This window comes from Protopterus annectens, chromosome 4.part0 (assembly GCF_019279795.1).
Source record: "Protopterus annectens isolate FY-2018-M chromosome 4.part0, PAN1.0, whole genome shotgun sequence".
NCBI lineage: Eukaryota > Metazoa > Chordata > Ceratodontiformes > Protopteridae > Protopterus > Protopterus annectens.
The window spans coordinates 1598133067-1598159284 of NC_056733.1; the positions used below are offsets into that span (position 1 = coordinate 1598133067).

At 40.3% G+C, this 26218-nt stretch overlaps 1 protein-coding gene across 1 annotated transcript in view; it reads right to left on the reverse strand.

Annotated features, from left to right (window-relative positions):
• Positions 1-26218, reverse strand: part of FBXO38 (F-box protein 38) — a 3050069-nt gene that overhangs the window by 416366 nt on the left and 2607485 nt on the right. The window contains exon 19 of the mRNA XM_044069370.1: positions 14097-14242. Coding sequence (XP_043925305.1) covers positions 14097-14242 — 146 coding nt within the window. The remainder of the gene's footprint in view (positions 1-14096; positions 14243-26218) is intronic.

Sequence of the window (26218 nt, forward strand, 5' to 3'; positions counted from 1 at the left end):
CCTAAATACAGAAAATGTAATAAGGGATCCAGGGACCCAAGTAGATAGTAATCTTTCCTTTGATAATCATATTGCCAAGGTGGTTAGAAAATCCTATGTGGCCCACCTAATCACAAAAGGGTTTGCATCCAGAACAAAAGAGGTTATTGTGCCTCTCTACTCATTAGAACCATCATAGAATCATAGAATACAACACCCCATTTGGGATGCACCTTACAAGACACCCGCAACAACTGGAAAGACCGCAAAAAGTACCTCACCAAGAGGATTACTGGCCTCAAACAGATGCCCTATGCAGCCCGATTCAAGAAACTCCAGCTGTACTCGGCTACATACCGCCTACTCAGAGGCGATCTCTGCCCGACACACAAGGCCATGTCCAACCCAGAATTGATGGACATGCTCCACCCAAAAAAAAAATCCCGGAGAGCCACACACTCCAGAGATATAAACCTCACAACAATAAATAGGACATGCTGGAGGGACAGATTTCCTATCCCAGGAGACTCCCCACACCCACACACAGGATCCCAATATACATCAGGCAGAGCCTCTCACTAAACACTGTTCTAGAGCAACCCCGACGTGTGGACGGGAAACAGAAAACTCACCCCAGGGATCACTGCAATGGCTCTGCTGGACAGTGGCGCAGGGAACTAATCTAAGGGGTGGCGAAAGCCAACATATTCTGGCTAGGCGTATAAATGCCCTTGGGCAGATAGGTAGGCTATTACTAAGTTGTTTTTGTGTTTAGGTTTGAGAGAAATACAGTTTACAAGACTGCACTGTTTTTACTCTGAGGGAAATTATGCTGTCTATGACAGTGGGCAACCACTGCAGGGCAAAGTAACAGATTGGCACAGTAAGTATCTGCAAAGTCTCCTGACCATTCCCTCCTCTGAGTTCTGCCAAAGTGTACTTTTCTTTGCACCTTTGGAGGGGGGGGGTTGTCCCTTTCCTGTTAAGCTACAGTAAGATGAGGTGATTTTTCAGTAAGCAAAAGTTGGAAGATTTAAAATTTAATGAGCACTTCCTCCTTTGAGATCTGTTAGTGTGCGCTTTTCTTTGTCCCCGGGGACACAAAGTACAGGAAATATGATTGAATTAAGTTGAAAAAGATATCCTTCAGTTTTGTGATTGTGCTGCAAAGGTACAAAGTATTAGTCTAAGTTCCCAAAGGTTATAACGTTAACAGACCCTACAAGGCATGGCATTCTTAATGCACTTAAAACTTCAATTAATGAAATCAAGAGATATTTCAGAACACTGGGAGTTCCAACATGTCTAGTCAGCTGTCCAAAGTCTAATGATCGAGTTTTTGGAAGAGGTCAAACTGCAAAAATAAAACTCATGAAGAAAGTTTAGCACTGACTGCAAAGATGTGTATCAAGCCTTAAGTAAAAAAAAAGGTGCGTCTACTGCTAACACAGTTATTAATGATAGACAGAACAAAGAGTAAACAATCCATTTCTACTTCCTTACTTGAACATCAAACTATGATTTTAGTATGAGAAAAACTAAAAGCTAACCCGTCTAGATATAAATACATCAATGACAAAAGCACAAGGTGCCTTTTTCCCTCTCTACAAGGAAAAAGAGCGAGTGCAACAAATGGGCAGAGAAAAACAGTTAGGTGTGCCTGTTTGGTAAAGGAGTGTATGCAGCTGAAATGTTTAACTATTTGTACTTAAGACAGAAAGCTGCAACAACAACAAAAAAAAAAATTAAAAAAAATATTTGTTCAAAACAAATAAGCCCAAAAGAGTCAATGCAGACAAGAGACATCTGTGAAGCCTTCAGTCAACAGGTTTCATATAGAAGTACCTGGACTGATACTAAACCAGATATTCACAAAGAAACTGCCAGAAACAGCACTTGATGACCCAAAAAAGTGTTCATTGATTCCAGTTTATTGCTACAAACTGGCTTAAGGAATCATACATGGATAAGATCTTAGTATATCAAGTGCTAATACATGAACTCACAAACATATAAAATATACAGGCTGTTGAGAAAGCTTGCAAGATGCTCAGACGCTGGGAAGGATGGATACTTTTAATGAACTGCAGTTTGAAATGTGCAACTAAATGCTATACTAATAAAGTGCTTCAGCTGTCCATATCAAAGCTTGCAAGATCCTCAGACGCTGGGAAGGATGGATACTTTTAATGAACTGCAGTTTGAAATGTGCTACTAAACGTTATACTAATAAAGTGCTTCAGCTCTCCATATCAAACTCTGAAATGATAAGGCATGTTTAAGTGTCCTTGCTAGATTCGGGGGAAAACGTAAAATGTGCATTCTGTACTTTGAAAATTATACCAATGAAATACCAGACATGTATATCAAGCAGTATAAAAGTGTGTATTAAGTATTCAGAACACTTATAGAATACTGCACAACAGATAAACAAATGTAAATCTTTTAGCGTTTATTTTGGGGAATGTAAAATATAACTGTAAAGATTTAAGTGATGGGCACTTCCAGTCTACTTTGTTTGTGAATTTCGGCTTTTCCCGGTTAGGGGTCGCCACAGCAGAACTCCGGTCCGCTAATGATTGGTAGTTGACTTTTACGTGCCGAGTTACCAGCCCTGACGCATAACCTTCAATGAAGGTATGCAATCAGAACCAAAAACCAGTAGTAATGATAAAAAACGGTGATAGTAAAACGTCAAGTCTTTATATGTCCACCACGCAATAAAATCCACAATAAAATCAAGCGCTTTCGCTCGGTTAATACCGATCTTTCTCAAGATAAAAAACTTAGGTATAATGCCATCAATAAATAGGTATTAATTAGTCATCTGACTCATTCATTAACATAATTGATAGAGATTCATTATACAAGTTACAAAGATGTTACTAAAACTCACATTTAAAAAGCACTGCCACTAAAAAAACCTAATAATCATTCATAAAGATTAAAATAGTTGTATGTTGATAAACACTATTTATAATCTTGTTGCATGGAACTATTAAAAACCTTATTGTAAAATACCCCAAGTACATAAATAGCCATTTTCTAGGCTAAAAATACTCAACAACTCTGCAAACCCCTCTAAACACTTTAAATCTGTTATAACATTTTTAAGGTGCACAAGATTAAAAATGTCTATGCATGTTGGACAAATCTTACTGGTCAAGGTACTATGACAAAAAATAATTTAAAAATTCTTATAAAAAATATACAAATTCAAAAATGGCAGTAAAAGATGACAATAAAAAGTGTATTGTGTAAGCTATAGTAAACAGATAACTAAAGGTTACTTATAGTCGGGCCATCCTCAGTCTTAAAACACTACTAATATTGATATTTGCATTAAGACCTGGGGGTTTACCAGCATCTAATCTGAGTTGCCAGAGAAGCTCCTTGTACTCCAACCTGGTCTCCCAGTCACCACCCCTAGCATCTGGTACCACTTGATCCAAAACCAAAAATTTGAGCTCCATGTTGGGACAAAGGTTGGAATGTTTAAAAAAAGCACTAGTCTCCTTACTTTTAGAGACATCATATAAGTGCTCATAAATCGTCCTTCTCAGGGGCCTTTCTGTTTTTTTTTTATATAAAAACTGAAACATGTACCTAAACCTAAATAAACTATGCCTTTTGTTCCACAATTAGAATGACAATCAGTGTGAAAAAGGAACTTCCTGGACGGAATATAAAGTGTGCTGTCATTAATAATGGCAGTACACTGCTTACATGCCCCACATTTGAAAGTACCCAATTTGGAATTTCTTGATGATGATGTCTTAGAAAATTGTTTCTTCTCAAACAATTCCTTTAAATTGACATCCCTTCTTCTAACAAATCTAGGATGTTCTTGAACTAGATTTTTCAGTTCATCATGAAGTGAAAGAACTAACCAATGCCTCGAAACCACATCTTCAATTTCAGAAGAACTGTTGGAATAAGTGTAAATAAAATTATTGTGAAACTCAACTTGGTGATCTTTTCCATCCTCTTTGACCAAAGTGACCCCACTCCCTAACAACGGGGGGTATTTAAATTCCCTGTTCTCTATAACTTCCTGGGCCAAGGTGTTGACTAGTAGTGTGGGATAGCCCCTTTCAGAGAACAACATTTTCAAAAAGTTTACTTCTTCCAAGAAATAATCAAGGGTACTGGACATCCTAGATGCCCGAATAAATTGCCCTTTGACAATGCCTTTCTTTTGACGGAAAGGATGTCCACTTTCAAAGTGTAGATATGAATTGGAGAATGTGGCCTTTCTATAAAGTTTGGACTGAAATTTCTGGTTGGTATAGTCCTTAAAGAGGGTAACCGTCAAGATAATTCAACTCATAATGGCTAACATTGTAAGTAAAGGACAAAAAATGGGTGGTGGAATTAATATAATTAATAAAATCATAAAAATTCTCAACTGTTCCATTCCAGAGAAGACAAATGTTGTCAAGGTACCTCCTGTAGTGTGTTATATGTTGAACCCAACTAGTTGAAAAAATGAAGGTCTGCTCCCATTTATGTAACACAACGTTTGCATAAAGTGAGGCACAGGGGGCACCCATTGCCACCCCTTTCTTCTGTCTATAAAGTTCTCCATTAAAGTAAATGAAATTGTTTTCCAACACAATTTCCATGAACTCTACTAACAAATTAGTGACTCTATTACCAAGACCAGCCTCACTGACCAATACTTCATTAAACCATTCTAGGCCTGTGGAGTGAGGAATACTAGGAAACAACTCCACTATGTCAATGGTAATCATCAAAAGATCATGTTGAAAAAAATGGGGCTCAATGCCTTTAAGGAAGTCCCATGAGTCCTTACATATATGTTGTAAAGAAGAAACAAATTTCTTCACCACATAATCAATAAATTTACCTAGGGGTTCAGTAATACCCCCCGCACCGGAAACAATGGGCCTGAACTTGAGTGGATCTAAACCCTTGTGTGTTTTGGGGATCCCAAAAATGACTGGGGTCCTGGGCTTGTCCACATGTAAACAGTTAAATAACCGCTCATTAATGGCCCCTTCTAGCAAATGGTCAGTCAATAAAAAATTAATCTTGGAATAAGCAAGATTCATCTCATTCCTAGAAACTAAATCATATTGTTCTGTGTCTTGCAACATACTGAAGAGGTGAGTGTCATAATCAGTGGTGTACATAAAACCACCCCACCCCTCTTATCAGGTTTCATAACCCTGCAACCTTCATTTTTGAGGTATTCAATTAACTGAAACTCATTTGCACATAGATTGGATGGAGGTGAAGACAGTTTCTTAGAATTTAACATCCTAATATCCTTCTCTACAAGTTCCTCAAAAACTTTAAGTGAGGGATGTGTGGGAGGATTAAAAGTACTAGTTCTCACAAGTCCATCCCAATTATATGGCTGCCCCATAAAATAAAGTGCAAGATTAAGATGCCTAACAAACAATTTCAAATCTACAAGGGCGTTGGCCAAGTTGAAGGAGCATAGGGGTACAAAGTGGGAGCCTCTAGTTAACAAGTCAAAAAGATTTTGATTTAACTCAATGTCCGTAAAGTTATAAACAACAAAGTTGTTCTTACTGACCGTGTATTTATTACCAAAAAACTTGCGTAAAGGCCTCTAGCGAACCATTCATGGCCAATTCATTACCCTGCTCTACTAATGTCAATTGTTCCATCCCTGTTGCTGAAATCTCACACCCCTCCAGGGGGGAGTTGAAAATCCTGATAAGAATTTTTTCTCCCTTTCTTAGCCAATCTCTCACTCCTTCTAAGTGGTTCTACGGGTGGTCTGGGATAATTTTTGGAGGTGTTCACCTGATTGGTCCTATCAATGACCTGCTTATTATTCCATCTACCCCTGCCAGGGGGTGGATAGGCTGTTCCTTCTCTATATTCAATGAGATCCCTTTCCAATTTATTAATCTTACGATTAAGAATCTTCACACAATATTGATCGACTTCATAAAACACATTGTCATAATTTTTCTTTACACTCAAAAAATTACTGTCATTGACTAAGGTTTCATTTAAAACATTCAGTTCCTTTAGAAGAATATCGGCCTTCGCCTCATATTCTGCTATTATGACTTCCAAAATCTCCAAACCAGCTCTATCAAATATATCACAGAGCTTGTTGTAATAAGAGGTTCCCGGTTGAACATTATTGGGGAACCTGTAACAACGGAGACCCTTCGGGACCCGTTTAACACACACACACTCTTTGAGATAATCAATCTCCAATTGATTACTCTTGTATGCATAGAGCTTGTCTCTTAAATCATTAAAATCCTGTTCAATGTCAACCTTTTCATTAAGAAACACAGTACCTTGTTTAAAGTGAAATTGCTGTCCCGTCCAAGCATTAAAATTAAAATCTTTATGTCGACCATCAGACTTATTAGTTTGCCGCGACTGTGTTCTAGCAGTTTGCTCATGATTAACAGCACTTCCCGATGGCATTTCCTCAAAAGGCTCACGTTGTGCGCCATTAGCCAACCTAGGCATCGCATTGAACAAGTAGTTCTTCCTTTGTTCCATGCCTTGTTGCTGGTTGCCTGGAAACACTGGGCAAGAATTGCCCTTACTCATGTTCAAACTGTTAGTTATCTGGGTTAATAAAGCCAAAACCTGTTTGAATTCAGTACGTGTTACCGGACCCTCATCACCACTGTCTCTCAAAAGTTGGGGGGTATCCGCAAAATTGGCTTGGTCGGTTTCCTCTGCCATGGACATGTATAGCTCAAAACCACGAAAAGCAACGACAAAACCAAGAAAACTCCAAATGCCCACAAGCAATCGGAACCAAAAACCAGTAGTAATGATGAAAAACAGTGATAGTAAAACGTCAAGTCTTTATTTGTCCACCATGCAATAAAATCCACAATAAAATCAAGCACTTTCGCTCGGTTAATACCAAGCTTTCTCAAGATAAAAAACTTAGGTATAATGTCATCAATAAATAGGTATTAATTAGTCATCTGACTCATTCATTAACATAATTGATAGAGATTCATTATACTAGTTACAAAGATGTTACTAAAACTCACATTTAAAAAGCACTGCCACTAAGAAAACATAGGTTCATAGGTTCATACTAGGCTATCTGCCCTGGGGCAATTATAAGCCTAGCCCGATTCTGTATGGCTTACGCCACCCCTTGATTTCAGTATACTGTGCCCTTTTTAAGGTTTAGTTTACTGTGCCTCTGTCTAATAGTGACACGGGAGTAATCCCTGGGACAAACCTACGATCCCCCATCCACTTATCGAGATTCTTCTTGAAGAGATTCAGTGAGGTGCTCTGCCTCACATGAACTGGAATTCTATTCCAGAGCGAAGGGAGCCTCTGGGTTATGAACCTGTCCCTCCAGCAAGTTCTATTTATTTCTGTGCTGAGGTTCAAGTCCCTCGAGCATGTGGCTCTAAGGGATTTAGATTTACTGAGGTGGGGCATGTCCATTAATTCTGGATTTGACATAGCTTTGTATGTCAGGCATAGATCGCCTCGAAGTAGGCGGTATGCAACTGAGTAGAGCTGGAGTTTTTTTAACCGAGCAGCATATGGCATCTGTTTGAGACCCTTGATCCTCTTGGCGAGATACTTTTGGGGTCTTTCTAATTGCTGCAGGTGTCGGATAACGTACATCCCAAAAGGGGCATTGTATTCTATGATGGCCCTGATGAGGGATGAATAAAGGGGCACGATTACCTCTCTTGATCTAGATGTGAAACCCTTCGTGATGACGTGGGCTATGTAGAAGGTCTTTCTAACCACTCTGGCAATGTGGTTTTCAAAGGAGAGATTGCTATCAATTTGGGTCCCCAGGTCCCTAATAACTTTCTCTGTACTTAATGGGTTTCCGCCTATGTGGTAATTTGTGGGCACATTGTTTTTGCCAAAGGGTATGACTATACATTTTTTGGCATTTAGCTTTAAACCATGGCACTGGCACCAGTTATCTGTCTCTGTGAGACCTTTTTGAAGGATGTTTGTGTCAGCTGGAGAGTTGATTATGGCGCCCAGTTTGCAGTCGTCTGCGAACTTGGTGAGCCATAGTCCTCCCACGTTTGCCTGTACCTCGAAAAGTATATACCGAACAAGAGTGGTCCCAGGACAGAACCCTGTGGGACGCCACTTGTGACCGGTTTCGAGTCTGACATGGCTCCAGCAACTCTCACTCTGTGGGTTCTGTCTTTGAGCCAGTTTGCACCCATCTTGTGACATAGGGGTTTATATTTAAGCTGGATAGCTTATCTATGATGCCCGAGTGGGGTATTGTATCAAATGCCTTTGCAAGGTCCAGATAGGCTGTGTGGACTACCTTCCCTTCATCTATGGCTTTGGTGACTGTTTCAAAGAAGTCAACCAGGTTCAAAAGGCAGGATCTGCCCTTGACAAAGCTGAACTGGGTAGGATCTAGTGTCTGTAGGTCCCCAATGTCTTTGTTTATGAGCTCCATGATGATCCTCTCCATAGCCTTGCAGACTAAGCTAGTCAGGCTTATGGGGCGATAGTTTCCAGGGTCCGTAGAGGCTCCACCTTTGTGGAGTGGGACCACTGTTGCTGTACGCCATTCTGTGGGCACATATCCTGTAGTGAGGCTGAGACTGTATAGCTGTTTTATTTGAGGGATTAGTTCCTCTTGTAGTTCATGTAGGACGCAACCTGGGACGCCATCTGGTCCCATGGAAGCAGTGTTTTTTCTTTGGAGAGGGCAGCCTTCACCTGAGCATCTGAGATGTTTGGGAGGCAGCCCTCTGCCGGGATAGATACTTGCTCGTTTGGGGGGTGGAGAAGTTTGCACTGAACCTGTCTGCCTGGATATTGGCGAAGTCTGTGGGTTCAGTGTATTTTTTGTCGTTTAGAATCAACTCAGAACAAGTCTGGGAGTTGTATCCCAGGTTTCTAACATAACTGAAAAAAGCCTTATGATTGTCTTTGGTGTCCTGTGCAATTTTTCTCTCGAAGCTGGCCTTGGAGGATTTTATGAGGGATCGTAATTTTTTGCTAGTACTGATCAGAGATGCCTTCCCTATTAGGGATTTTGCTCTATCATATAGTAGCTTCCTCCTTCTGTTGTACAGTTTATTTATGGCAGGGGTCCACCATACTGGACGCCTACCTTTGGATGATTGGGGTCTTGGTTTTGTTTGGGATAGCATGATCCATGCATTCCTGGAGATGTCCGTAGAATGCATTTATATAGGATTCTGCAGTTTGGGCTGTAGTTTCCACTGGCCCTGGGGCCTTGAAGGATTCCACTTCGGTTTTGAGAAGTGAGAAGTTCGCTTTTGAGAAGTTTTTCACTGTGGTTTTCTGGGCTGGGGGTGGGGTCGGGATGTGGACATCCAGTGAAAATAATTTATGGTCTGATCTTACCAATGAGGGATATACTTCTGGTGTGGAGCATAGAGTCCCCATGTTGGTAATGATCAGGTCTAGTATGTTGTCCCCTCTTGTGGGAGTGGTGACTAGTTGTTCCATAGCATTTGAGTTTATAATTTCCAGGAATCTTTGGGCTAAGGTGCTGGGGCTTGAGTAGTGCTTCCAGTCAATGTTTGGGTAGTTGAAGTCGCCCAATATAATGGTGTTCGGACAGATCTTCATGTTCTCCAATGTTTTCAGGAAAGCCGAATGGGATTCCTGACTTTGAGAGGGTGGTCTGTAGGATGCTATAAACTGAAAAGCAGTCTTGCCCACTGTTAGTTGCACTTGGATGGTCTCCGATACTTCGTGCAATGCCACTAACCTGGAGGTGTGGATATCCTTGATAAATATGGAAACTCCCCCTCCTTTTGTGGTTCGGTCCGGGTTTTGGGGCGAAAAGCATGATATGAGGTATAGCCTGGTAGTGCTGGGGTGCTCTCTGGAGCCTTGAACCAGGTTTCTGTCACTGCACAGATATCGATGTTCTCCATACTGAGGAGAGCTTCGAGTGCATGCATCTTGAGGTTAAGACTTCTGGCGTTTAGCAGCATTACCCTTAGTTTCTTGTTCCTTGTGCTGTCTATGGGGGTGGGTTTGACTTTTGAGCCTTGCCTAAAAAAGGCACTATGGGGTGGCAAGAGCCTTTGCCAATATCCGAAAGCCCAGTGGTGACAGGTGCAAGCCGTCCCTAGCGAAGCAACGTGGCTTGTCTAGCATGTCATCCCAGGCTGACAGACACTGGATCCCCTTTGAATGACACCAAAATTTTAGCCAATTGTTAAAATCGATCATTTTGTCTTTGTACTGTGGCATCATTCTAGGTGAGGGTAAGATGCTGCTCAAGGTCAGGGTCATACCAGCCTGGGCTACATGATCAGAGAGCTCCTCTATGTCTCTTTTCATGTAGTCCAGGGAGGTACGTCTCAGGTCATTCACACCAGCATGTACAATGACTGAGTCATATTTGTATTTGCTTTGGAGTGATCTGAGTGCTTGCATTATGTGTCGGATCCTAGCACCCGACAGGCAGCTCACTGTGACCTTCTCTTTATTCAGCCTGGTGAGCGGGACGTCAGTGTGTCTGACAATAGAGTCACCTATAACAAGAGTATCAGGTGCGTTATTCAGCCTTAAGGGTTGTGGCTGCTTGGCACACTGACTTTGTGGGTTATGTGTTGTGTGTGTTTTGTTTTGAGGTAGCGTTTGCTTGGATGTCTGCTTTGGAGGTCTCTGTTGCTTAGGTAGATTTTTATTTAGAGCCTCCGAGTATGTTTTTGTGTATTTATGTGTTTGGTTCGCTGATGTGGTGGGACTATGTGATACTGGAATTGTGTTGTGTGAGGTTACCTTCTCCTCTTGACTGATTACGCCAGTTTTGAGATGAGAGAGCTCAGCCTCCAGTTTGGCTAAATAGTTGCATCTCTCACATATATTTGAACCTGTTTGGAGGAGGAGAGGGTTGTCCGTGTATATGAGACAGTTGTAACATTGCCTCAAAATTCCCAGATTCACCAGCTGGACTGGAGAGGAAACCATTGACTGACCTTTGGACATGCTAGAGTAACAGGGAAACTGAATTTAAGACGGACCAATAGAGGACAGGGTAATTGTAGAGAGTATAAGAGTAAGTAGTGCTTATGGTTTAATAGTGCTAACTTGTAGGATTACTTAATTGGACCAGTGAAGGGCCTTAGAATGAGAATATGGTGTTTAAATTGAGAGATAGAGCAGTTCTAAGGGAAAAAATGAAGAGCAGACTTTGTGGAGCCAGAAATAGTTTAAACCCAATTAGGCGGCGCTGCCCGCTGTTGCGCTATGCACAAAAACGCACAAAACCGCGCAAAAGAGGGTTTTAAGAGAGGAAGATGAAGGAGTTTTGGAATTGACCCAGAATGGCAAATAAAACTACAGTTTCAAGTCAGTAACCACTCTCACAGGGGCAGGCAGGCTGCTCAATGTTTTTCACTGCCACTGATCAACAGAGAGACTTTCCTTTAGCCCAAGCAAAAAATGGCTTCACAGAAACTTACAAACAGTTCAAGAACAGCAAGCCTGTAACTGAACTTTTATAAATCTCAGAAAAGTGGGGAAAAAAGCAAGATTTTTTTTTGTTTTTTTTTTTGTTTTTTCAGAGATAGCAGAGGTTAACAAGTATCAACAAGTTATAACAGTGCAGTAAATGACCCCACACAAGAGTGCTAGGCCAAAGACAGATAAAATGCAAGTTTTGAGAAAAAAACGATTTTAAAAATAAGTGCAAACAGGAAATTCAGTAAACAGCTCTAGATTGTGCTCTAAATACAGTTACTAATGCAGAAATCAAATTTAACAAACCAGAAAATGCTCAAAATAGGCGGCTATGCAGAAAAACTTAGCAAATAAACAGAGGAAAAATACTTAAAGCCTCAAAAGTGGCTCCTTTCTTCTCTCATCATTTTCTCCTCTTGGTGGGTGCTTCACCAACAGCCAACAAGCCTGAAAAGACACCAAAACCACGAGGCAACCAGGTTTAAAGAGGGGAAGATGAAGGAGTTTTGGAATTGACCCAGAATGGCCAATAAAACTACAGTTTCAAGTCAGTAACCACTCCCACAGGGGCAGGCAGGCTGCTCAATGTTTTTCACTGCCACTGATCAACAGAGAGACTTTCCTTTAATCCAAGCAAAAAATGGCCTCGCAGAAACTTACAAACAGTTCAAGAACAGCAAGCCTGTAACTAAATTTTGGGAAAAAAGCAAGTTTTTTTTTTGTTTTTTCAGAGATAGCAGAGGTTAACAAGTATCAACAAGTTATAACAGTGCAGTAAATGACCCCACACAAGAGTGCTAGGCCAAAGACAGATAAAATGCAAGTTTTGAGAAAAAAACAATTTTAAAAATAAGTGCAAACAGGAAATTCAGTAAACAGCTCTAGGTTGTGCTCTAAATACAGTTACTAATGCAGAAATCAAATTTAACAAGCCAGAAAATGCTCAAAATAGGCGGCTATGCAGAAAAACTTAGCAAATAAACAGAGGAAAAATACTAAAGTCTCAAAAGTGGCTCCTTTCTTCTCAGTGTTTTCTCCTCTTGGTGGGTGCTTCACCAACAGCCAACAAGCCTGAAAAGATAATAATAATCATTCATAAAGATTAAAATAGTTGTATGTTGATAAACACTATTTATAATCTTGTTGCATGGAACTATTGAAAACCTTATTGTAAAATTACCCCAAGTACATAAATAACCGTTTTCTAGGCTAAAAATACCCAACAACTCTGCAAACCCCTCTAAACACTTTAAATCTGTTATAACATTTTACGGTGCACAAGATTAAAAATGTCTATGCATATTGGATAAATCTTACTGGTCAAGGTACTATGACAAAAAATAATTTAAAAATACTTATAAAAAATATACAAATTCAAAAATGGCAGTAAAAGATGACAATAAAAAGTGTATTGTGTAAGCTATAGTAAACAGATAACTGAAGGTTACTTATAGCCGGGCCATCCTCAGTCTTAAAACACTACTAATATTGATATTTTCATTAAGACCTGGGGGTTTACCAGCATCTAATCTGAGTTGCCAGAGAAGCTCCTTGTACTCCAACCTGGTCTCCCAGTCACCACCCCTAGCATCTGGTACGACTTGATCCAAAACCATACCTTGACCAGTAAGATTTGTCCAACATGCATAGACATTTTTAATCTTGTGCACCTTAAAATGTTATAACAGGTTTAAAGTGTTTAGAGGGGTTTGCAGAGTTGTTGGGTATTTTTAGCCTAGAAAACAGTTATTTATGTACTTGGGGTAATTTTACAATAAGGTTTTTAATAGTTCCATGCAACAAGATTATAAATAGTGTTTATCAACATACAACTATTTTAATCTTTATGAATGATTATTATGTTTTTTTAGTGGCAGGCTTTTTAAATGTAAGTTTTAGTAACATCTTTGTAACTAGTATAACGAATCTCTATCAGTTATGTTAATGAATGAGTCAGATGACTAATTAATACCTATTTATTGATGGCATTATACCTAAGTTTTTTATCTTGAGAAAGCTCGGTATTAACCGAGCGAAAGTGCTTGATTTTATTGTGGATTTTATTGCGTGGTGGACAAATAAAGACTTGACCGTTTTTCATCATTACTACTGGTTTTTGGTTCCGATTGCTTGTGGACATTTGGAGATTTCTTGGTTTTGTCGTTGCTTTTCGTGGCTTCAATGAAGGTATGCCCATTCACGCATGTCTCCACGCAGAAGAAGCTCTAGTTGAGAATCAAACCAGACAGCGTTTTACTGTGAGGTGACAACGCTAGCATATGGCCTGACATCTTTTACAATAATGCAGTCTGAAATACACGCTGAAGAAATTGGCTGCATGCACATTTGCTTTGTCATATTACTTCAGCCATCTTAAAACCAAATGTTACAGTTAAAGCACTAACTGTATACACAGTCTAAGAAAACTGGCACCATACTTAAAGATTTGGCTGATTATTTCAAGGACTATTACTGTTGTATTGCTACAAATGTGATTTACTTAAAATTTTTCTTCAGGTGAATTTAATTTAAACAGTTAAAGAACAGTAATGCCATTGTGGCAAGTGGTAACCATAGAATAATAATCTACTGAAGAAGTGACACCAATAATATACAGTTCCATGTACCCTGTTAATTTCTACAAATCATCAGATTCAAATAAACCAAATGATACTCACTGGTTAATATTGGCGATTGTGTCCATCCAGCTACGGACACGAACCTTGTTGCGTATATTTGGTGGGTTACTAAACTCATGAATGATGCAGATATGATAAGGGTAAGGTCCACTGAATATTTTCTGCTCCAATGCTAGTGAGTCAATCTGCACATTTAAGTGATAAAATAAAAAATGTGACTCATTTACCCCAGAAATACAATTTAAAGCAAGCTTGCATGAAAATATCTGCACTTTTTCTTACAAAAAGTTATTGCGATAACATCTAACTAAAAGTAAACAATTATCATTGAAAGCTTTCACAACACAAATTAATGTTGTATATAAACAATATAACAATCAAATGCACATCGGCAGAACCAAGTAAACTAAACAAATATAAACAAAATACAAATATGAGAAAAAAATATTTATACCTTAATAACGATGCTAAAAGTTTGATAAGTGAACACCTGTCTTAACTCAAACACTGCTAAAAACGTGTCAGTAAAGTGTGGAATGATACAGCACCGGCAGGTGATCAAGCTGTACTGAAAAAATGACTCACAAAAGTTGTTAAAATGTGTTACAGACGTTTAAATGATCTACGTTTAAAAGAATTTAGCATATTCCACCTGCACAAACCTGTTACTGGACACACTGATGTCATTAAACTATAATCAAAATACCAGAGCACTGGAGGTATGTTATAGGGAAAATGTCTGCACAGCTAATGCTCCTGGTAATGTTCAGCCAGTCCATCACCTGGTGCTGTCAGTGCAAAAAAGTTAACTTCACAACTTCAAAACATATCTGCCATAAAAGATTTAACCTTTTCTGACCATACCACCAGAAAATAGCACCTTCAGGTGATAAAGTATTAATTTAGATTCAAAGGTACATAAGTAAGCATTGAGCAATCATCCTACAGATTGACTACAAGTCTACACAATAAGCCAGATTCAAAAGTTCTCTTCTCCAGGCTCAAGGAGGGTAACACAGGATATGCTGAGGAGGATTTGAAGCCAACCATCCAATTATCTAGGGTGCTACTCTGCTAAACATGTACTGGAAGTTTGTCCCAAAGGTGGGTAAATACATTGCAACAAGACTTTGGTACACTGTGCCTTATTTATCTGCCAATGAAGATTTAAGTCCTTTAACGATGTACCTGAAGGAACCAGTTCTGTGAAGGAGCAGGAGGTCAAGGAGGGCTAGATCCATCATGGCTCAAAAGGCTTCAGACATCACCATAGCATACCTCTCAATTACCCAGATTTTCACAGAAAGTTAAGATTTTTGCCTTATACTTTTAGTATATTCCTCATAACATTTTAAAATTTCTGGCACATCACTGAGGAGTGAAGTCACTATACAATGACTCGGACATTTGAGTTTCAGACTTTATTTCCTTTAGAAAATGCATGCTAACACAAGACCTGTTATTCTAGCGGGAAGCCTTCTAGCTTAGTTTTTTTTTTCTTATAACTAGCCAGTTTTCTAGTTTCAGCACTCAAATCTGTTTCTTTGATCTCAGCACTTGTTCAGGAAAAAAAAAAAAAAATTGCATCTGCTTTTACTGTACTTGTGTTTCTGCCTACTTTTTTTACTTTTGCATCATCTTAAAAGTACTCAATTGTATTTATTACTGCTTGGTGTAACTCATTCTAAGCCTTTTGGTTTAAACACTTTGGCTTCGGACCAGTTGTTTTGCACTGAGAGGGTTTGTGGTCTGCACTGTAGTGGCAGAACAGGTAGCTTACATCCTTCTAGGTTGGGAACTGTTGATTGAGGGCTCAGTGTCTGTTATTCTAAAAGTGTATTAATTCTGGTTTAAGCACTTGGGCTTTCAGGCCAGTTATTTTACATTAAGAGGGTTCGTGGTCTGCACTCTTGTGGGAGGAGAGGCTGGACTCTGCCCTTCTGAGCTGGGAATTTCTGGTTGAAGGCTTATAGTGCATGCATATCTGAACTGCTTCTTACTGAAGTTGGTGCGCCTTGTTTGCTGTGGCATAGACTGGATTCGGGCCTGCTCGATCTAGCTTTGTTTGTGTAACTTGAGCACTAATCCAGGCATTCTCTAAAGTATTCAATTGTATTTATTACTCCTTGGTAGTAACTTGATTAAAGTGTAGCTATCATTCTAAGTCTTTTGGATTAAGCACTTGGGCTTCAGACCAGTTGTTTTACATTAGGAAGGTTTGTGGCATGCACTGTGGTGGCAGGACAGGTAGCTTTCATCCTTCTAAGTTGGGAACTGCTGATTGAGAGCCCAGTGTCTGTTATTCTTAAAGTGTATTAGTTCTGGTTTAAGCACTTGGGCTTCAGGCCAGTTATTTTACATTCAGAAGGTTTGTGGTCTGCACTCTTGTGGGAGAAGAGGCTGGACTCTGCACTTCTGAGCTGGGAATTTCTGGTTAAAGGTTTATAGTGCCTGAATATTTGAACTGTATCTTACTGGAATTGGTACACCTTGTTTGCTGTAGCATAGACTAGATCCAGGCCTGCTGAATCTAGCTTTGTTTATATGCTTGTTGTTTGTTTGCTTGTTATTTCCTGGAACGCTAATTCCACCTAATCGGCTTCTCAGCTTCTGTGGATCACTAGTGATATCTGCATTGCTTACTGTACTTATTTCCTTGTTTCACTTGAAAGAAAGTTACTGTTTGTCGTTTTTGCATTTAAGTTACCTGTAACACATTGCATTTAAGTTACCTGGCACTTGCTCACTAAAGCAATTATAAAAGTCAGCACTAAAAATTAAAAGCACTACACCCTCACTCCCCACTAGCCCTGGTTTTCAATTATTAAGGAATTCCCAATATTATTCTAGCATGTCCAAAGGTCAGTTGTCAATCTCCTCTCCGGTCCAGCTGATGAATCTGGGAATCTTGAGGCAATGTTACAACTGCCTCATGTACACAGACAACCCTCTCCTCCTCCCAACAAATTCCAACACATGTGAGAGATGCAACCATATAGCCAAACTGGAGGCTAAGCTCTCTCAACTCAGTACTGGCATAACCAGTCAGGAGGAGAAGGAAACCACACTCACTACAATTCCAGTCTCACATAGACCTACCACGACAGCAAACCAAACACATAATCACACAAAAACATACTCGGAGGCTCTAAATAAAGATCTACCGAAGCAGCAGAGACCTCCAAAGCAGACACCCAAGCAGCTGCTACCCCAAAACAAAACACGTGCAATACATATCTCACAAAGCCAGTGTGCCAAACAGTCACAGCCCTTAAGATAAACAGCACACCTGATACACTTGTAATAGGTGACTCTATCGTCAGGCACACTGACGTCCCGCTCACCAGGCTGAACAAGGAGAGGGTCACGGTGAGCAGCCTGTCGGGTGCTAGGACCCGCCACATAACACAAGCACTCAGGTCACTCCAAGGCAAGTACAAATATGACTCAGTCATTGTCCATGCTGGTGTGAATGACCTGAGATGTACCTCCCTGGACTACATGAAAAGAGACATAAAGGAGCTCTCTGAGCATGTAGCCCAGGCCGGTATGACCCTGACCTTGAGTAGCATCTTACCCTCACCAAGAATGATGCCACAATATGAAGATAAGATGATCAATTTCAACAATTGGCTTAAGTACTGGTGTCATTCAAAGGGGATCCAATGCCTGTCAGCTTGGGATGATATGCTCGACAAGCCACGATGCTTCGCTAGGGACGGCTTGCATTTGTCACCCCTGGGCTTTCGGATATTGGCAAAGGCTCTTGCTACCCCCATAGTGCCTTTTTAGGCAAGGCTCAAAAGACAAACCCACCTCCATAGGTATCACAAGGGATAAGAAACTAAGAGTAATGCTACTCAACGCCAGAAGTCTAAACCTCAAGATGCATGCACTCGAAACTCTCCTTAGCATGGAGAACATCGATATCTGTGCAGCAACAGAAACCTGGTTCAGGGCTCCCGAGAGCACCCCAGCACTACCAGGTTATACCTCATACCATGCTTTTTGGCCCCAAAACTTGGACCGAACCACAAAAGGAGGGGGAGTATCGATATTCATCAAAGATACCCACACCTCCAGGTTGGTGGCAAAGCACGAAGCATCAGAGACTATCCATGTGCAACTAACAGTGGGTAAAACTGTCTTCCAGTTTATAGCCTGCTACAGACCACCCTCCCAAACCCAGGAACCCCACTCGGCCTTCCTGAGAACACTGGAAAATATGAAGGTCTCTCCAAACACCATTATATTGGGTGACTTCAACTACCCAAACATAGACTGGGAGCATTACTCTAGCTCCAACACCCTAGCCCAAAGGTTCCTAGAATTTATAAACTCAAATGCTATGGAACAACTTGTTACCACTCCCACAAGAGGGGAAAACATACTGGACCTGATCATCACCAACATGGGGACTCTATGCTCCAGACCAGAAGTGTATCCCTCAATGGTAAGATCAGACCATAAACTAATCTCACTGGATATTCACATCCCGACCCCACCCCTGCCCAGAAAACCACAGTGAAAAACTTCTCCAAAGCAAATTTCACACTCCTCAAAACTGAGGTGGGATCCTTCAAAGCCCCAGGGCCTGTGGAAAATAATGCCCAGACCGCAGAATCCTTTATAAACGCATTCTATGAACACCTTCAGGAATGCATGGATCATGCGATCCCAAATAAAACCAAGACCCAATCCTCCAAAGGCAGACGTCCTGTCTGGTGGACCCCAGCCATAAACAAACCATACAATAGAAGGAGGAAGCTACTAAATGATACAGCAAAATCCCAAAAAGGGAAGGCATCACTGATCAGTATTAGCAAAAAACTACGGGCACACATAAAATTGTCTAAGGCCAGCTTTGAGAGAAAAATTGCACAGGACACTAAGGATAATCACAAGGCTTTCTTTAGTTATGTTAGGAACCTGGGTGGTAATTCCCAGATATGCTCAGAATTAGTCCAAAATGACAAAAATACACGAACCCACAGACATTGCCAACATCCTAGCTGACAGGTTCAGTGCAAACTTCTCCCCCCCCCACCAAAAGGGCAAATATCTATCCCAGCAGAGTGCTGCCCCCTGACATCTCAGATGCTCAGGTAAGAGTCAGCCTCTCCAAAGCAAAAACACAGCATCAATGGGACCAGATGGTGTCCCGGGCTGCGTCCTACATGAACTCCAAGAAGAGCTAAACCCAAACATAAAACTACTGTTCAATCTCAGCCTTACTACAGGATATGTGCCCAAAGAGTGGCGTACAGCAACAGTGGTCCCTCTCCATAAAGGTGGTGCCTCAACGGATCCTGGAAACTATCGCCCCATAAGCCTGACTAGCTTGATCTGCAAAGCTATGGAAAGGATCATCATGGACCTCATAAATAAAGATATCGGGGATCTACAAACACTGGATCCTACCCAGTTCGGCTTTGTTAAGGGCAGATCCTGCCTCTTAAACCTGGTTTATTTCTTTGAAACAGTCACCAAGGCCATTGACGAGGGGAAGGTGGTCCACACAGCCTACCTGGACCTCGCAAAAGCCTTCGATACAATACCCCACTCGGGCATTATAGATAAGCTCACCAGCTTAAATATAAACCCCTATGTCACTAGATGGATTGCAAACTGGCTCAAGGACAGAACCCACATGGTTAGAATTGCTGGAGCCATGTCAGACTCCAAACCAGTTACAAGTGGTGTCCCACAAGGCTCAGTCCTGGGACCTCTCTTGTTCGGTATATATTTCTTGGAGGTACAGGCCAACACGGAAGGACTGTGGCTGACCAAGTTCGCAGATGACTGCAAACTGGGCACCATAATTGACTCTCCAGTCGACACAAGCATCCTCCAAAAGGGCCTCATAGAAACAGACAACTGGTGCCAGAGCCATGGCCTCAAGCTAAATGCCAAAAAGTGTATAGTCATCCCCTTTGGCAAAAACAAAGTGCCCACAAATTACCACATAGGTGGTAATCCATTAAGTACAGAAGAAGTAATTAGGGACCTGGGGACCCAAGTTGATAGCAATCTCTCATTTGACAACCACGTGGCCAAAGTGGTTAGAAAAACATTTTATATAGCCCACCTAATCATGAAGGGATTCACATCTAGATCAGGGGACGTCATCGTGCCTCTTTACTCATCCCTCATCAGGCCCATAATCGAGTACAATGACCCTTTTGGGATGTACCTTACCAGACACCTGCAGCAACTGGAAAGACCCCAAAAGTACCTCACCAAGAGGATCAAAGGGCTCAAACAGATGCCATATGCTGCCCGGTTAAAGAAACTCCAGCTCTACTCAGTGGCATACCGCCTGTTCAGAGGCGTTCTGTGCCTGACGTATAAAGCCATGTCCAACCCAGAATTAATGGATATGCTGCACCTCAGAAAATCCAAATCCCATCGAGCTACACGCTCGAGAGACTTGAACCTCAGCACTGAAATAAATAGGATATGCTGGAGGGACAGATTCATAACCCAGAGGCTCCCTTCACTCTGGAATAAAATCTCAGTCCAGGTTAGGCAGAGTCCCTCATTGACTCTCTTCAAGAGGAATCTTGATGAGTGGATGGGAGATAGTAGGTTTACCCTGGGTATCACTTCTGTGTCACTGTTAGACAGAGGCACAGTATACTAACCTCGAAAAAGGGCATAGCAAAATAAATTTAAAATGGGTGGCGAAAGCCAAACACATTCTGGCTAGGCTTATAAATGCCCTAGGGCAGATAGCCTAGTATGAACCTATGAACCTATTAACCTATAAGAGCAATATTTAAAATCTGTCCTTATTTTTGGGCCTTTGACCACTACCACCCCCATTATTTTAAGATTTGTCCAAATTTCTTGCACTAAGAGGTTGAGAGCTATGCACCACAAAGATGTCTATGATAGACCAAGTACAGGGAAGTAGGCGGACAACCTGAATAACAAACTCTTGAGGTTATCTACCTATTTAGTTATGAATCTCTTGAGGTGCTTCACAACTGAGTGATATTTTTAGGCAAATACATGCCAAAAGGGGCATTATATTTAGTAAGGGCTCTGACAAGAAATGAGGAAAGCAGAACTGAGACTTCTATGGAGCTATTAGTTGAGCTAGACACAAGGATTTCCAAACTACTGTGACATAATAGACAAAAGATATGGAATTGTCAACAATAATTCAAAATCCCTTATGACTTTCACTGGGAAGAAGAGTGTAACACTTATATGGTATGAAGTGGAAACGGTTTGTTTACAGTAATGAAAATTACAGATTTCTGCATATTTAGCTGAAGAACATTGTCCATACTTAAACCAAAAAACACAATGGCGTAGATATATGGTCCAACCAGAAAGTCCAAGGTAATATGCAGAAAAATAAGGAAGAACCAAACCACGGAGTACATAAAAACACTTCCAACTTTAATGGTGAGCGCTTTTGCAGTTTAACAGACTGCTTCGTCAGACAATCAACAGACCCAACAACTTTTTAAAAAACAGTCAACCAACTGCATAGCAGAACTCAACTGACATAATTAATCGACTAATTAGTGAATTGATTCATCCCATATAGACAAAAACCTCTATTAAAATCCATTATATAAAATCTAAAACTACTAAAAGTGACATGCAGTACATAAATTTTATCTACATATTCCCCTGGCCTGGAGTATGGGCTTCAGAGACAGTCTGTCATTAAGTCCCTTTCCCAAGTTTGCTCTCATTCTCATAATCCAACTTAACTCACCCTGTTCAGTAAAGTTCCTAATATCTCCTCCCCTTGGATTTTCCTTAATAAGTTGTACTACCATAAACTTAAAAGTATAGTTCGTATCAGTGTGTTTGACATGTTTAGCTAAAGCATTCACTTCACTGGCTTTAGGGATTTCACAGACGAGCTCCTTTATTCTTTCCCTTAAGGTATGGTTTTTGTCTTTCCTAAATAGAATGAACTGCATATTTCACAATAAGCAAGGTATACCAAATTACTACTATAATAACTTGCTCCTACTTTAAATTCCCATCTTTTTCCTGTATCAAGGTGTAAAAAAGCTGAATTGCAGTCCAAATACACACAGTATCTGCAGTTCCCACATGGGAATGTACCTACTCTATTGATCACAGGATGCTCAATTGCCATATTTCTAGGTCCACATAGGAGCCTTTTCAATGATTTTTTATTTTTATATGTACAGGAGGGACGTTCATCTATAATATTTCTGACATTGTCATCAACACAAACATTTTTCAACTAAAGCCATGTCGAAAGAGAAGCCCTCTATGCCCTACAAAGGGATATGATTGTGTTGATTAGACCCGCAGATAAAAGAGGGCCCTTGGTAGTTATGGACTACATCTTTTGTAAAAGAGTAATGGATGAAATGTTAAAAGATGAAAAGGTATACATTAAGATTAATAAGAAAGATGTAGAGTCATCTACAAGAAATATTTAAAATATGCTTTTTGAATGTTTGCAATGTAGAATAATAGACCTGAATTTGTTCAATTATTTGAATGTAATTAGTCCAGTAACACCTATTATACAAGGATTACCGACAGTTTACAAACATCCTACAAACCTTCCCATGAGACCCATTGTGGCAGGGAGGGGATGGTGTACTGAACCTTTAAGTATTATGTTGAGAAACATCTTAAACCAATACTTAACAAGAATGTATATGTACTTAAGGATACTGAACAGATGTTATGTGACTTGTACACATTTTTGAGCAGTAGGACAGTTAATATACATTGTTTTATAGTAAAGCTAGATGTCCAGTCCCTATTTACAGCTATACCAAATAGGGATGGCCTTGAAATGTGTATGCAGTATTTAACTGATGATGGCACATATGATAAAAAGTTCATTGAATTGTTGATGCTGTTCATGGAATCAATCCTAGAAAACAATGTGTTTTTGTTTGAAAAAGATCTCTACAAACAGATGGATGGCGTAGCTATGGGGATGTCTTGTGCCTATAGCTACAGCAACCTAGTGATGGCAAAATGGGAAGGTATAAACCTAGTTCCTTATATGGACATAGGCAAGCTGAGATTCTACAGACGATTTGTAGATAATCTTTTTCTGCTATGGGATGGTGATAAGAGAGTTCTGGATGAATTTGTACAAAATATTAATTTAAGTACACATTTCTTAAAGTTTACAGTGAGTTACTCATTGAAAGAGATTGCGTTCTTAGATGTTAAAATTATAAGAGATGCTAAAGGAGAATTTGAAACTCAGATCCACAGAAAAGAGTGTTATAGAACAACATATTTACATAGACAGAGTATGTACCCTAGCCATGTTTTTAAAAATATCATTAAAGGACAAGGAATTAGAACATCTAGATTGATGGCCAATGATGAGAAATTCATGAAAGAGTTGAACACACTTGGTACTAGGTTTATGGAGAGGGGCTACAGTGAGACAGAGACAGGTCATGAGTTAAATAAGATACCAGAATTTAGGCATAATACAGGAAAACCCTATTTCTCAGAGAGAGTGGCTTTAGATACCCGTAATAAGCAATTGAAAGACAAAATGCGTATGTCTATTACTTACTCCAGCAACATACAAGCGTTGCAGGAGATCTATAATACACATTGGGGAGTTCTTTGTGTTGATGACAGTGTCAGAAATATTATAGGTGAACGGGACTCCTATACATATAAAAATAAAAAATCATTGAAAAGGCTCCTATGTGGACCTAGAAATATGGCAATTGAGCATCCTACGATCAACAGAGTAGGTACATTCCCATGTGGGAACTGCAATTCAGCTTTTTTACACCCTGATACAGGAAAAAGATGGGAATTTAAAGTAGGAGCAAGTTATTATAGTAGTAATTTGGTATACCTTGCTTATTGTGAAATATGCAGTTCATTCTACTTAGGAAAGACAAACCATACCTTAAGGGAAAGAATAAGGGATCACGTCTATGAAATCTCTAAAGCCAGTGAAGTGAATGCTTTAGCGAAACATGTCAAACACACTGATACGAACCATACTTTTAAGTTTATGGTAGTACAACTTATTAAAGAAAATCCAAGGGGAGGAGATATTAGGAACTTTACTGAACAGGTTAAGTTGGATTATAAGAATGAGAGCAAACTTGGGAAAGGGACTTAATGACAAAATGTCGCTGAAGCCCATACTCCAGGCCAGGGGAAACGTAGATAAAATTTATGCACTGAATATGTTACTTTTAGTAGTTTTAGATTTTATACAATGGATTTTAAAAGAGATTATTGTCTATATGGTTTGGATCAATTCATTAATTAGTGAATTAATTATGTCAGTTGAGTTCTGCTATGCAATTGGTTGACTGTTTTTTAAAACGTTGTGGGGATGGTTCTGTTGATTGTCTGATGAAGCAGTCTGTTGAACTGAGAAAGTGCTCACCATTAAAGTTGGAAATGTTTTTATGTACTCCGTGGTGTGGTTCTTCCTTATTTTTCTGCATATAACATTGTCCATACACTGATTTTTAACACAGTCTAACTTGTGCTGCAGCAACTGACAGTGGAGGAAAGAACACTACCCAATTTACAATTATCTGGGAGCTTAGATAACCACAGTCCATGAGTGTTGGCTTGAAAGTCTGAGAAACACGCCATACAGGGGAGGGCCGGAATACTGGGCCATGTGGTATGCCACTTGTAATTCTCTTGCTTTCAGAAAAAGCACCTGTGACTCTAGCAACATGGGTTCTATCAGAAAGTACAGGTGTGAAAGTAAATTTACCATAACAGTAGGTGTTCGAATGACTACTGCTGCGGCCTTTGCTATATTGCTTACATTTTGTCAAGGATATAACAGCCTGACAGATTCAGCTCACCTTCCAACCACCCAAACTGTCTGGCAGCTTGAGCTGAACCAACTAAAAGAAGAGTTTGGGCGCCAAGCATAGCAGAGCACTCCTTCCAACGCAGAGAGGGAGGCCGATCCCTGAAATGTCAGTAATAGGAAGAATAAAAAAATAACCACACCTGGAATAAACAACACACCAAAAAATAAGGGGGTGGAGCATCTACTGCAGCAGTAATCATTTGAACATCTACCGTTATGGTATGTTTACTCATTCAACTGTTTTATATCTATCATACTGACAACTGGTGCAATAGTCTTAGCTGTACAGATAGATTACTCTAACTTACTACATTTGGGAGGTGGAAGGAGAAGAGTCCAGAAGCCCCTGAACAATGGTCCTTGCAAAGCCTGATCTAGACATAGTGAAGGAATCAAGCTTATAGTGCTTTGTAAACGTATGTAAAGAGGATCAAGTTGCAGCTTCCAGAATCCAACCCTTTCCAAAAAGTCAAAGATGAAATGAAGGCCCCGGTAGAGTGGCACTTGACCCTGCCTGGAATAGTTTTGTTGTGCTGAGTATAACAAAAGGTAATAGCTAGAGGCAACCATTTGGAAATGGTCTGCTTTGACACAGGCTGTCCCTTTTCTATCTTTAAAAAAATTAACAACTGATTACAAGATCTGAAAGATTTAGCTCTGTTGAGATAGAGCTTGAGTTGTCTGTGGACATTCCAGGTATGGAGCACCCTTTCTCCCTCATTTTTGGGTTCAGGAAAGAAAAAGTACAGTTTTGTACCTACTATAAATGTAGATGTTCGAGTGCTAATACAGCTGCAGTCATAACAGATGGGTTATCCTGCCGTCAGGCGGGTCATCGGTCGGCCGAATTCCAAAGTCTAGGTCTGGCGTCGGTTGTCGTCGCTTCTTCCCTGATGTCAGTGCGGCAGGGGTATAAAAGAACCAGCCGACGCCATCTTCTTCAGTTTTTCTTGCCCCAGATGTCAGGTGCCCCCAGAAGGAAGGCAAAACATAAACTTATGTAAAAATGCAATATAGAATAATCAAAAAACGGTAGTTTGCAAGCAAATACACCATAAAAGAATACCCCAATCAGGTTGTAAGAGAAGGTGTTTGTCATAAGGCCTGTCCCAAGAGGGGATGGAGGGAGGGAAACCTAGACTGCAGCTGTATTAGCACTCGAACATCTACATTTATGGTAGGTACAAAACTGTACTATGTTCATCGTGCATACAGCTGCAGTCATAACAGATGGGTAGAATCCCAAAGCTAAAAAGGGGTGGCAGGCACTAAGTGGAACTAGGAGGAGCAAGGATGCCCTGCAAGACTGCTGTGGCAAAGC